Source organism: Mytilus californianus, unplaced genomic scaffold, assembly GCF_021869535.1.
Source record: "Mytilus californianus isolate M0D057914Y unplaced genomic scaffold, xbMytCali1.0.p SCAF_2, whole genome shotgun sequence".
NCBI lineage: Eukaryota > Metazoa > Mollusca > Bivalvia > Mytilida > Mytilidae > Mytilus > Mytilus californianus.
The window spans coordinates 117360872-117374667 of NW_026262668.1; the positions used below are offsets into that span (position 1 = coordinate 117360872).

General features: G+C 32.9%; 1 protein-coding gene and 1 long non-coding RNA gene across 4 annotated transcripts in view; one reads left to right on the plus strand and one right to left on the minus strand.

Annotated features, from left to right (window-relative positions):
• LOC127728679 (uncharacterized) overlaps positions 1–13796 on the plus strand; it is a 185259-nt gene that overhangs the window by 150326 nt on the left and 21137 nt on the right. The gene's annotated exons all lie outside the window — the stretch shown is intronic.
• LOC127728668 (uncharacterized) lies at positions 8361–12485 on the minus strand. Of its 3 annotated transcripts, none has more exons than XM_052236279.1 (3): positions 12360–12485; positions 9820–10100; positions 8361–8901 (listed from the first exon to the last, which is right to left on the minus strand). In XM_052236279.1, the coding sequence occupies exons 2-3, from the start codon at positions 10084–10086 to the stop codon at positions 8629–8631; spliced, it is 540 nt and encodes a 179-aa protein (XP_052092239.1). In that variant the 5' UTR covers positions 10087–10100; positions 12360–12485; the 3' UTR covers positions 8361–8628. The 3 variants fall into 3 exon arrangements, with proteins under 3 accessions (XP_052092239.1, XP_052092241.1, XP_052092240.1); XM_052236281.1 differs by lacking the exon at positions 12360–12485 and adding an exon at positions 12100–12160; XM_052236280.1 differs by lacking the exon at positions 12360–12485 and adding an exon at positions 12105–12146.

The following is a 13796-nucleotide window of genomic DNA, read 5'->3' on the forward strand; positions in this document are numbered from 1 at the left end:
TGATAAAAAGTTGGTCCTATATATCGTACCTTTTAAGTGATGGCAGTGTTCGGTTTTCTCCTTCCATAACATGCAAATAAGAGATAAACTACCAAACAATTCTCGTCAGAAGCTTGACTAACTGTACTATGTGAAATACGAATGTTTTTGATATGCTATCTACCGAATTCTTTATTTTTTCTATCGTTCGACGCGAGTTGAACTGAATGAAAAAGTAAATAACAAAAATACCGAACTCCAAGGAAAATTCAAAACGGAATGTCCTTCATCAAATGGCAAAATTAAAAGCTCAAACACATCAAACGAACGGAAAACAACTGTCATATTTCTAACTTGGTACAAACATTTACAATGGTGGATTAAACCTGGTTTTATAGCTAGCCAAACATCTCACTTGTATGACAATCGCATATAATTCCTTTGTATCGATTTATATTAAAACAAGCCAAGGTCACCAATGGGTCTTCAACACATCGAGAAAATCCCGCACCAGGAGGCAGGCTTCACCTGGCCCCTAAATAAAAATGTGTACTAGTTCAGAAAAAATGGACGTCACACTAAACCCCGAAACATATAGATGAACCAAAATTTAAAAAAAACATACAAGACAAACAAAGGCCAGAAGTTCCTGACTTGGGACAGGCGCAAAATGCGACGGGGTTAAACATGTGTTGTGAGATCTAAACCATCTCTATACCTATAGCCAATGTAGAATAAACAAACACATAGCAATACGCACAGTAAAACTCAGTTTAAAAGAAGTCCGAGTCCGATATTAGAATAGGTAACAGAAGAAACTAAGCAAAATGACACTGATAACATAAATTAACAAAGGACTACTAGCAGTTACTGACATGCCAGCTCCAGACCTCAATTAAACTGATTGAAAGATTATGTCATCATCATATGAAAAAATCAAGCACAATCCCTCCCGTTAGGGGTTTAGTATCATACCATCATAACATATATGAGAAGAACAAAACCCGTATCATGCCAACAACTGGTTTTAGATTAATTGTGTTTATTTCCGATGCAAAGACCCTATGAGTGAATCAATATTAATTCAAAAAAATGCCAAATAAGCATGGTGATGATGATTTGCAATTTAACGTCTATTAGCAAATATCACATGCATATCCGGACGACAACATGCTACTGTCTTCTGAATATAAATTCTGCTTAATACTAGACCGACAGGCTGAACCGATTTTTTAACGTAGTAGTTCACAAAGTAACAGTCTTTGCTTTTACTCCATTATGCCGCGTGTTAAGTATCTCAGGAATGCTCTTGAAAGATGCCGATATACATGTAATGTTAGCATTAATAGGTAAGTTTAAAAACTCCAAATGGAACGCTGTACAATGTGTCTGACAGAACTTTTGTAAGAACTTTGTAGCTTGAGAACCACTGAATAAATTGAACGAAGAATAAGTTCCTTTGTAGAGAATTGATAGGTAATTTTGCATTGCAATACAAAGGTCAATGAAGATTTCAATTATTCATTTTTTTCAAAACATCTTCTTGCACCTTCTTGAAACCAAACCTTCCGTGTATTTTTATATTTCTTCTCATAGGGCATTCAATATGCTTTCTAGATGGATACTTCATGTTGAAATATAACGATTACAGCTCACTTGTCATTGCGAGCGATAAACGCCTGAGGAGCCTCTTGTATGTCTTGTTGCAATATATTGCTGAGTGAAATCATATTGCTGAAAGCCGTTTCATTAATTGAAATTTGAATAATATATCGTTTATTCAAAATTTTATAACGCATTGTATAAATATTTATATCATTATTTAAAAGATCATTTTTTATTCATGTTTTAATAAAACTCTACGGTGCAATTAATAATGATGAAAAAAAATCATGAAAATCAAATTAGTTTAGAACCACGCGATCTCATCATGCGGCTAATTGTGATCCATTTCACTGATTGAGATCATCAGATAAATCGACTGGTGACTAATGTAAAGCAGTACATGCTTACACTCAAAGAGAGTCTGTCGATGATTACAAGGGGCAAGTATAGATTCAGTTGTCAAGTCGTACACGGGATGGAAGTCTGGGTCGATTACTTGGACTATTGGTTCTCATACAGACGAAATAACACTCAAGCCTAAGGTCCTTGTCAACAACTTACATCTACTACCAGAAAGTGAACCATGATCTCAATATATTTAATCTCGAGGTAAATACATACACAGAAAAGTATTCAAGCTATCTTATCGCTATTTTACGAAATTTTCCTTTGATCTTGCTGACTGATAATTTCCTTTCTCAACGGAGTCGAGTGATATGAAAAATTATCGCTAAAATCTAAGGGGGCACGTGGCCGTTGTCAATGATATTGACATGAAATTGACAACGTCGTCATGGGTAAAATAGCGATAAACAGATTATCATTGGTCATCTCAACTCGATTGCTTTTCTCACTTTCGCCGTACCGGCTCAAGCGAGAAAATCAATCTCGTTGAGATGATCAACGATAATCTATAATTACAGACCTTAGCAATTATTTTTACCTTAACATCTCAACACGACGGCGGGAACCACTATAGTGGAGTAGAAATTGCTGTACCATTCCTGGGAACATGAGAACACACAAAGTTTTTACGTGGTTTCACTGAAAACCTAAATTAGTCAATTTGACCAATTTAATTGGTCATTTTGACTGTCCTCTAGATGACAATGCACTTTAATCATTTTGACTATGCTCTTAGTCGTTTGACTAGATGATTAGTCACATTTGACTGAGTAGGGTAGTAATTATGACTATGTTAGGAAGTCAAAATGACTATATGTTATACTCGTTATGACGAATTGGATTGTTCAATTGACTATGCACATTTGTCAGTTTGACAATTGAATGCAGTCCATATGACTTATTGAAATGGTCGAAAGTGACCATGTTGGTTAGTCAACATGATTACTGTGAATAGTCACGACTGTTAGACTGTTATTTTAATTTGTGTTGTGTTTTTTGTTCTACCATTTTACTTTGTGTGTGTTTCTATCCGTTCTGTACTTTTGTGTTTCATTTCTTCTGTAATTCTACTTTATGTTGTTTCTCTTCCATAGGATTGAAAAATCCATCTGGAATATAATATCATAAAAATACCACAGCAGCAATACTAACAATGACAACAGTATAGGACCACAAAGTGCTCAATGTTCAAAACCTTCCTATATCTTAAGTTTCCATGTGTTACCATTACTCAGTGACATATATTAAAAGTCTAAAAATCAAATAAAGAAAATGTATTTATTATAAACTCATTGTTACATACATTATGATATCCCAACTTAAATATATATTTTATACATTTTCAGTATGTCAGAATTTGAAGTGTTTATTTAAGATATTTTGTCGGTATCAACTCTGCATGTGTCAGTGTAACATTCTCTCTGGTCAAAAATCTCTCAGCTGTGCTCATACAAATAGCAATGTCTTCATTTGCTGAAAAATATAATTATATCATTTTAGAAGCTAAAACATAACAATATACAAGTATATCAGTCATGTTAAAAGTTAAAAGAAAAAAAAACAAATTTTAAAATCTTTGATCTAGTGATGTAGTCACTCATCTTTTACCATTATTTTGTAATGTAAGCACCGGGATCTTGACAGCCACCCATCCTATATCACAACATTGTAATGTAAGCACCAGGATCTTGACAGCCACCCATCTTATACCACAACATTGTAATGTAAGCACCAGGATCTTGACAACCACCCATCTTATACCACAACATTGTAATGTAAGCACCGGGATCTTGACAGCCACCCATCTTATACCACAACAGTGTGATGTAAGCACCAGGATCTTGACAGCCACCCATCTTATAACACAACATTGTAATGTAAGCACCAGGATCTTGACAGCCACCCATCCTATATAACAGCATTGTAATGTAAGCACCAGGATCTTGACAGCCACCCATCTTATAACACAACATTGTAATGTAAGCACCAGGATCTTGACAGCCACCCATCCTATATCACAGCATTGTAATGTAAGGCACCAGGATCTTGACAGCCACCCTGAGGATTTTTTTTAATTTATTGTTGTGAATATCGATTGCAGTGTTTATTTTTAACAGTTTTTGGTCAGATGAAAAAAAGATATCGCCAAATACTCTTTTCAATCGACAATACGTTGAATGTGTATCAAAATTGATATCCCGTATACATATCTCCCCCTTTTTTATTGTCATTACGTCAACATGTGCCGATATTACATTCATTACACTTCTCTTTCTTAAATTTAATTTTTGTTTAATTGACAAAATAACAGTTTCGTGCCTCCTGGTTTGTTTACATCTACACGATCTAGGGAACAAAGGGAACGCGAAAGAGTGCGCGTGAAAACCGATACTCTACACCACGTGGTGCTGTGACCACTAACATAGTCAAATTGACCGTGCAGGTAGTCACAATGACTAGATTAGTAGTCATATATGCTGTTGACTATCTTTCGGCTAATATCTGACTAACTGAATAGTCATAGTGACTAATTTAAATTTTCAGTGTTCGTGTTACTTCTGCTTTACTATTCACTGTTTTTTGTGTTATTTTATTTTTACCTGTGTCGTATCTATCGAACAAAGTCTTGTCTATCAACTTATTGGACTTTCAACAACCGACTGTCAATATCTAGATGTAAGTGAACCTAGGTATATATATTTATTGTCAATATCTAGATGTAAGTGAACCTAGGTATATATATTTATTGTCAATATCTAGATGTAAGTGAACCTAGGTATATATATATATTTACTGCTAATATCTAGATGTAAGTGAACCTAGGTATATATATTTACTGTCAATATCTAGATGTAATTAAACCTAGGTATATATATTTACTGTCAATATCTAGATGTGTGAGAAAAGCAATCGAGTTGAGATGACAAATGATAATCTGTTTATCGCTATTTTACCTATGACGACGGTCAAATTCATGTAAATTGCATAAGCAACGCCACGTGCCCCCTTAGTTTCTAGCGATAATTTTTCATATCACTCGACTCCGCTGAGAAAGGAAATTATCAGTCAGCAAGATCAAAGGAAAATTTCGTAAAATAGCAATAAATATATTTATTGTTGAAGACTGTATGTTGACCTCTAGTTATCTTTTGATTTTTGTGTCTTCATGTAGTATACTTCACATCATCTTTTATTCATATTTCACATGTTCGCTTCGCATCACGGAGCTAAGCTATTAGTTTCATACGATATTCACGCCATCTTGAAATTATTACATAACAAATATTCTTTCTCATTTGTTGCCTTATGATGTGGGAAAGATTGATCATTCTATTGGCTAGAATGAGATATAGAATTGGGAACATGTCCCGAACAGAAAAAGATATTAAAAAAATTAGTTGTATTCAAGATCCGATCCGATACCCGATTGCCTTTACTGGTTTACCTTGCTATATGTCGCGTCAAATTCATATGAGGGACAAAGATGAACAAGTTTCTGAGTGGTCATCTTATTATATAAGAATATACCCAAACACTTAAAATACATATTACTGCCAATGACCTTCAAAAACTTTGTCGGAATACATTTGATCTATGTTATAAAACCAAATAACATAGAAAAATAACCAGCTCCACCACGAGTTCATAATAACCCCGAATTGTGCATTATAATTGTTGTGATAATGATCCGGAATATTGAGGAGGCATCAAATAACAAGTTAGTAAAATGGCTGTGTAGAAAAACATGCATGATGAACAGTATCCATATGCAAATAAATATTGCGTCAGAAATAACTGTTATAAGTCCGATAACTCTGGCACGATAAACCATACATTTTCAAAATACAGAGCAAATCTCTCCTATACCAACAACATAGTAAAGTGAGCAGTAAATTGATCAAAGCATACTAGATCTAGTGGATTACATGTAGATTAATACCTATTATTAATGTGATCGTCAAATTCCGATTACAGTGGAATCTCTGGAATGACGCAACCAAAGTTTTTGATAATCAAAATGAAGCTTTCTTCTAATTTTTATGGAGATATTGTTTACCGAGCCCGGAAATTTAGATACAATCCGGGTAAACTTATCAAACCTTTACATAAACTTATTCTAAAAGGTTACCAATTCAACACTGTAATTAGATCTTTGAATATTGTTTTTATTGGTATAAATATTGATTTTGTTATCAATATACTAAAACTATACTTAATAGTATTGTTACACACATATGCACATTCACGGTTCTACAATATGTGAGTACCTATATTTTGGCATTGCACAAGGTAATGTTTTTCTCTGGCTGTAAATGACGTATTTACACTAAATCCATTGGATGTTGGATGTGTACTGATTGAAATTCTAGTAATAGATACACGATTTTTTATTAGTTGTTATTGCCTAGAACTAGCTGTCAGTAACTGCGAGTACTCTCAGATCTGTACTTCGTATCGATCTGACGAGTTAAACCCTTTTCAACTGATTTTTATAGTGTGTTCTTATGTTGTACTGTTACACCACTGTCCCATGGTAGGGGGGGGGGGGGGGGGGTTGGCGCCTTCAAACATGTTTAACCCCGCCACATTTTCTATGTGCCTGTCCCTAGCCAGGAGCCTGTAGTTGAGTGGTTGTTGTTGGTTCATGTATGTTATATTTGTTTTTCGTAAATTGGTTTGTTATAAATTAGGCCGTAAGTTTTCTCAATTGAATTGTTTCACATTTTTTATGTCGGGGACTTTTACAGCCGACGATACGGTATGGGTTTTTCTCATTGTTGAAGGCCGTTCGGTTGCCTATAATTGCTTACATTTACTTCATTTGGACTTTTGTGGGGTTCTTGTTTCTTTATTTTCATTTTTTCTGTGTCGTATTTTGTGGATTGGTGTTTGTGACTAATACACAAAAAGGAAATGAGGAATTACAAATATATTCGGCAGTACAGCAGACCACATCAACCTACAACTGTGTCCTCTGAGAAAATAGACACATTAACAAAGACAAAAACACATTGTTCAGACAATCTGAAATCCTACAGGTATAAAATGAGATGAAGTTTTACGTGACTGTGCATAAATCTTCACCTTTTTACAAATCTAGAAAATATATCCTAAAGTAAAACAAATAATATAAAAACCTGTACAGTCCAGCGCATGTGTTGATGATGTATATAAAAGATGAGGTGCATTTTATTTTATTTTGTTTATAACATTCAAATCTACGTAAATGTTTGATAAAAACGCATTATTGGTGTAAGCCATCTGTATATAAACTTTTGCAATTATTAAAGACTTACCCAACTTATAGGTAAATTCATATAAATCTACCAAAAATAGTCTCATTATGACAACAAAATAGTCAACAACAGATAAGCTCGCCATAACAATTTGTAAAAAATAAATCTTCCAGAATCAAAAAAGGCTATTCCCAGATTTGTATTCCGATGGTGAATAAGTTAAAGTTATACTGTTGTCAAATTATTGCGTTTTGATTTTGGCTCTTACTGACAGTTTGAAACACGCGGTTTTAATGTTTCATCGTTTTTCCATTTCTGCATTAAAACTCGTCACACATTTTTAATTTCGGCACTGCACAGTATAATGTTGTTTTGAACATCATAAAGTTTTCTGTATAAAATCTAATCGGAAGTACAGTGGCCGAAGTAAGAGTGTAAGAAGTTGAAATTTCTATATCAGCCGATTAAGAACTTTGATCTTGCTTTCAGTAATTTATTTTATTCTGTCCGTGTTTAAATCGTCTGTAACACGCTAATCATAAACTAATGTCTTTTTGCTTGAATGACTGATTTTTCTTAATTGATTGAAACGGACGTTCTTCCATGGACTATTTGTTTCCTCGCTGATCAAAATTTTAAAAAAGGAGGAAAAGATGAGCACTGAAAACATCACTTTAAAGCAACCACATGTTAGTATGTCTATGCAAAGTCAGAACCCTCTTCATTGATTGTATTAAGTTATATCCATGTTTTTGTCAATTTTAGATTTTAGGTACTCTTTGTTAAGAAACTGTGAAGTTTCGAGGCGCGTCAATTGTTTGACATATGATATTAGAGACTTGTAAATTTTTAGTATCTTTTTTGTGATAATGTTGATAAGTTGATGCCCCATCGAAAAATTCCCCATTTCGCTTTTTATTCATACGAATGAATCAATTTAATAAAGTCGACCAAAGATTTGACAACTCCAATATCTCAAATGAATTTGGGGGGGGGGGGGGGGGGAGACAGTTATACGCCGATATGCCTCATTATGGATACTCCGATAGGAACACATAATTATATTGTTGGCTTGGAATAATTATATAAAAAAGTTTCAACAGAACGTTATTATTCGAAACACAACAAGAACCGTGTGGGTAAAAATTGTATTGTACAAATAAACTAATTACACAAAATTGTGAAAAATAAAAATGCTAAGTGAATCATAGTAATCGATCAATCAACAATTTGTCAACGTTATTTAAATGAAATTTAGTTCTCAATCTTGTAGATGTATTTCGAAACCAGAAATATCCTTGTCTCAGTATTTTAAAATCAAATATGTCGTCTCATCATTTTCGTACTATAGTGGTTTAATATTTTGAAGTATACGTGTATTAAAATCAAATTTGTAGATAAATTACTTGTCCAATGGCTTAATTCTTTTTTCCACCCACTTTGGGGTTGCCCAAGGACTGCTCCAAGCATACTTTGGAACATTTAAAACATAAATCAACCATGACTGTGCGATTAATAGTGACGATATAATCTGTACTGTGGTGAGCTGGTGAGAGAGTAAAATGCACATAACCATATGAACAAACACATCAAATAATGTGCCTAGGATCGACCAGATATGCCATTCTTTGTACCTCGTACTCCTAGTCCAATCTAAAGAACTCCAGCTTACAATCTATAATTTCAAAAGCATTTATCAATAACAACTGCACACGCTTCTGAAGTATTATGAATTTTTATTGAAAACATATTATTTTGTTTGAATATTTCCGTATTATGGTTGATGTTTTTTTAGATAAATACTTTGATATGTTCTACCTGTCAGAAGATAAAACGGTAAGTTGAATGTTTATTTCTTTATATAGTTTGTGCGAGATAAGGTTGAGTATATCCCTCAATGTTCGTCAGATTTATACTAAGTAGACTACTGCGTCATTTCGTTACACCACTGTTCCAGGTTAGGGGTTGGATTGAGCGTTCACAACCCTTCTCATTCTCTTAGTGCCTATATCAAGTTTGGATCCTGTAATTTAATGATTGTCGATGGTTGCTGTCTGCTGTTATATTTGTTTTACGTTTATTGTTGGAGTAAAAAATAGGTCGTTTATTTTATCTTTTGAATTGCTTTACATTATCTCATTCCGGTGCCACTTATAGCTTACTTATGGTAAGGGTTTCCTCGTGGTTGAAGGCAGTCAATGGACCTGTAATTGTTTACATCTTTGTCCTTTGGTCTTTATATAGTTGTCTCATTGGCAATCATATATACCAAACTACTTTTTTAATACTATGTGTGTTTCATCTCTAGAAAATACATTAAAGTGTAGTAGTTTTGTTACTGTTTGTTATTTCTTATTCTTGCACAACTGAGCACTGGTCGATTTTGCTTTAAGATCGTCACACGGCATATGATTTTTACTGTGTCGCACATTTTTGTCTATAAGTTTTGCTCTTTGATTCATTAAAGAATGACCATTTATGATCATTTATATTGTGTAATTTTGTAAATGAAATATATCTATAACTTTTCCATGAATAATATTGTATGTACATGTAATACTCGCTGATACTTAAAATGTTTACTTTTGTATACCTTTTTAGCTGCATCAGTCTTTTCCCACATAAGATAATAATACAAATGTTGTATCAACTGGATCCCTGATAACCACTGCAACTTTCCCAAAACAACAAAAGAAGATAGGAAAACAGTTAATGTATCAACCAGGAAATAAAACCGCATTCTTACGAAATCTTTTCTTGGTAACTGACGAACTCGGAACATAATTAAGCAATGTCCCACAAAATGGAAAGACTCCAGTCCAAACAAAATGAAAGCCAATATCCCAATTAAAGAAAACATCTCTTCTATTTACCCTGAAAATGTAAGCATACAGTCATGTTAATCTTTAAAGTATGAATTGTGCATACAGTATATGATAATGATAATATAAGTAAATACATGTGCTTATAAACAAACAAACCAAATGTCAGACGAGAATGGCGTTTTTGATTCATCATGTTTGCAGCGTGTACAAATACATTAATATTTTCATCTTCAAATATTGAGGTTTTTTTATTACTTTTCTAATGGTCTAATCAAAAATCATACCTTCACACCGAATATTGATTGTGGTTAAGGGCTGAACGAGGAGAGGTTTCATATACATGGACGAACGAAAATTAAAAACGCTAACCAAGTTAATCTAACAATTGTTAGGGTTGGACGGAGTATTTCTTTTTCTTATACAAATAATCCTTTACCACCTTTAATGAATTCAAAAGCAAAACAAGCAATATATCTTTGTTCCAAAAGATGTTTAATGGATACTAGTTTCAAGTTCTTATAATGCATGTGATTAAAATAAGGGACATTATAAAAAAAATTAAAAGCTTTTGAGAACTAGATGAGGGGAAACAAAACAATTGTAATTGTGTAACCACATGTAAACAGACCAGCACTCAATATTATCAAATTCTTTATTTACAACAAAAAGTTACAAGCATACGTATGACATAAATAAAAGATCATGACAAAACAGACAGAAGTAGAAAATACAAATCCAATTTAAGCTATTAATATTATTCCAAATAGCAAAGATATTTAACAAATGCGACAAAAATCTCATCAGAAGTAAATAAACAGTCAAATAAACAGTCACTTCTAAGCTGAGTGGTCGGAATATCAATTTTCCTAGCGGCAAAAGTCTTAAACATAAGTACAAATGTGGTGCTTAATAATAGCAAAGGTATATAAACAGATGACTTACGCAAGTAGTATGGTTTAATTAAACATTCACGTAGAATCGGAAATATAGAACACAATATCAATTAATCTCTCGAGTATAAACACGGATTTATTGTATTAAATAAAATAAATTTAACATGTACATCTCACGTGATTAACAATAAAAACGTATTAATATCTGATTGTAAATGTCCTTGTGTGTGTGTGTGTTTATTATGTTATCTAGAAGCATAGATAAACACATCTATCCAGAAATTAAGGCCTTTTCAGTATTTAGGTATAAAAGTGGTAGGCATCATTAATTGGTAAGAAGGTGGTTTGCATAATACATGCTTTTATCCCTAAGAAATCGCAGATACTTAATTTATTTTACGGGAAACACTTATCAGGAATATATCAACCTACATCTGTCTCCCGAGGGCAACCCGATGTATACAAATTGTTCCCAGGTTTCATTTAAGGGTACAACTCCTTTGCAAGAGGCGTCCGTTTGGCTGTGCGGGATGTATAGATTGATCGTCCAAGAACCTGTCAACAACTCTTTGTGAGGTCAATAGGCCGTCTGTTGCAATGTAAAATTCCTGTCCCTTTCCAACATATCCTCATTTTCCAGTGGCAATCAATATTTCCCCATCAACCTTCATCCCTGTCAACCCACTTTGCAGGCCCTACCGTTTGAATTTATTTTCAAAAATTTGTTCTCATCCTGAATAAGTGTAAAATATATGCTACAGGGCGTTCAACCTACAACAATCAGTCAAACCTTCATCGGATTTTGTACACAGAGAGATAACACCGATATCATAACAATCTAAAGGGTCAACAACATCTGAAAAGTCAAAAGTATAACAACACTAAATTTAGGTAGACAAATAATGTTATAAATCATATTTCTAGTATTTCAAGCATGCCAAGGCCTCCCACTGTTGGTCGGTGGGTTGTTATAGTACTGTCATTTTCATATTATTCTGCACTTTGATAACTATTCTATATGACTTAGTGATTGTGATTTATACTGACTTCTGGACATCATTGTGAATGTAATGAATATGTATCTGTAGTTTACATGATAATGTGTAGAATAACTGCCATTTTCGTTTAGGTTAAAAATTGTAAATTAGTGTTTACCTTACCGTTTGACAAGCGTGTAGTGTATAAAAAAATGTAGATAAATTTAGAACAGGAAATACATATCGTGTATGCGTACTCCGCTGATCGATACAGAATTCACTTGAAAATCATCAGTGCTGCAAATTACTTGATTGATGCTTTAATCGATTAATAAGTTATTTACAACAACTACTACTACTATTTCTACATTGTACCACTACTAATAATGATACAAATGAAAACAAAAGATGACATTAAAAAGACCAAATTAGACAAACCTGGTCACCCTGTTATTCTATGCTTCACACTTCAAAACCAGTAACCTATTAACATCTTTTAAGTTAAATATTTTAGTTGAAGCGACTGGTTGGGATGTTTTATGTGTGGCAACATTATGACTGGTGAACTGTATCGACCAGGGACGTTCACATAAATACAGCTGTATTAGCTGAATTGGGAATGTACCCTATTGGTATACAGGCCCTTAAGTCTTCTGTAGGATTTTGGTTACATATTTTAAATTCAAATGAAAATGAGTCTTTATTATATAATGTTTATAAAGTTAACAAGCAGTTAAATGATGGATTTGCTTCAAAAATTAAAATGCTACTATCAAAATTGAATTTCACTCATGTTTGGGAAAATCAATGTACCTTTTCTAAAAAACGATTACTTTTAGCCCTCGTGAAGAAGCTCAATGAAAATTACATTATATTTTGGAAAAAATGTCTCTTTAATGATGATAATTCAATAAATAGAAATAAACTAAGAACCTACAGAAAATTTAAAGTAAAGTATGAACTAGAAAAGTACCTTTTATTGAATTTAGATAAAAATGTTACAAAAAATTATGCCAAAATAAGAATAAGTAATAGTATGCTGGCTGTTGAACGCGGTAGATACAACAAAACAGCCTTGGGAAATAGAACATGTCCTTTATGCCATAAAGAGGTGGAAGATGAATACCATTTTATCATAACATGTACAGAAATTAATAAAACTAGGATCAAAATGTTTAATGAAATTTCTAGTATTGTCCCCAGTTTTAATTCAATGAGTAAAGAAAACAAATTTGATTTTATATTTTCTTGTGAAGAATGTGATATTTTACTTATCATTGTTAACAATATAAGTGAAATGTATAATGAGAGAAACAATTATAATGTCAATATATGAACTGTGTGTGATTGGTGGCTTAACTTATAATGTTATATATAATCATAATATTTGAATTGATAATTTTATAGAGGAGGCATGCTGTCAAAAATAGTATAATACTTAATATTAATAATCTTTATTTTTTTTTTCAATGCTACATGTTTGTATTGTTTAATGTCTATCGTTTTGTCATTAATATGCCTGTCTGTCTGTCTGTTTGTTTGTTTTGTTTTGGTTTTGTATTGGTTTGTTTATTTAGTAACAATCCTATTGTTTGGATTTTAAACTAATAAAATTCTTATTCTTATTCTTATTCTTATTCATAAAAGATGTATAAAAAGAAAGAAAAGTTAATTTCAGTAGAACATTTGTTATAAGTATCATCTAATTGTTGTAGGCTAGCAATCTGGAAGAGGCATTTGCCCTCAATTATACATAATAACTCGAGGACAATTTTAACATATACGCAACTTCCCTCCAAAAATATGTTAATGACCCTGACACCAATGAGAAATTAACCGATTAGTAATCTAATACGAAAACTAAGATCCCCATCC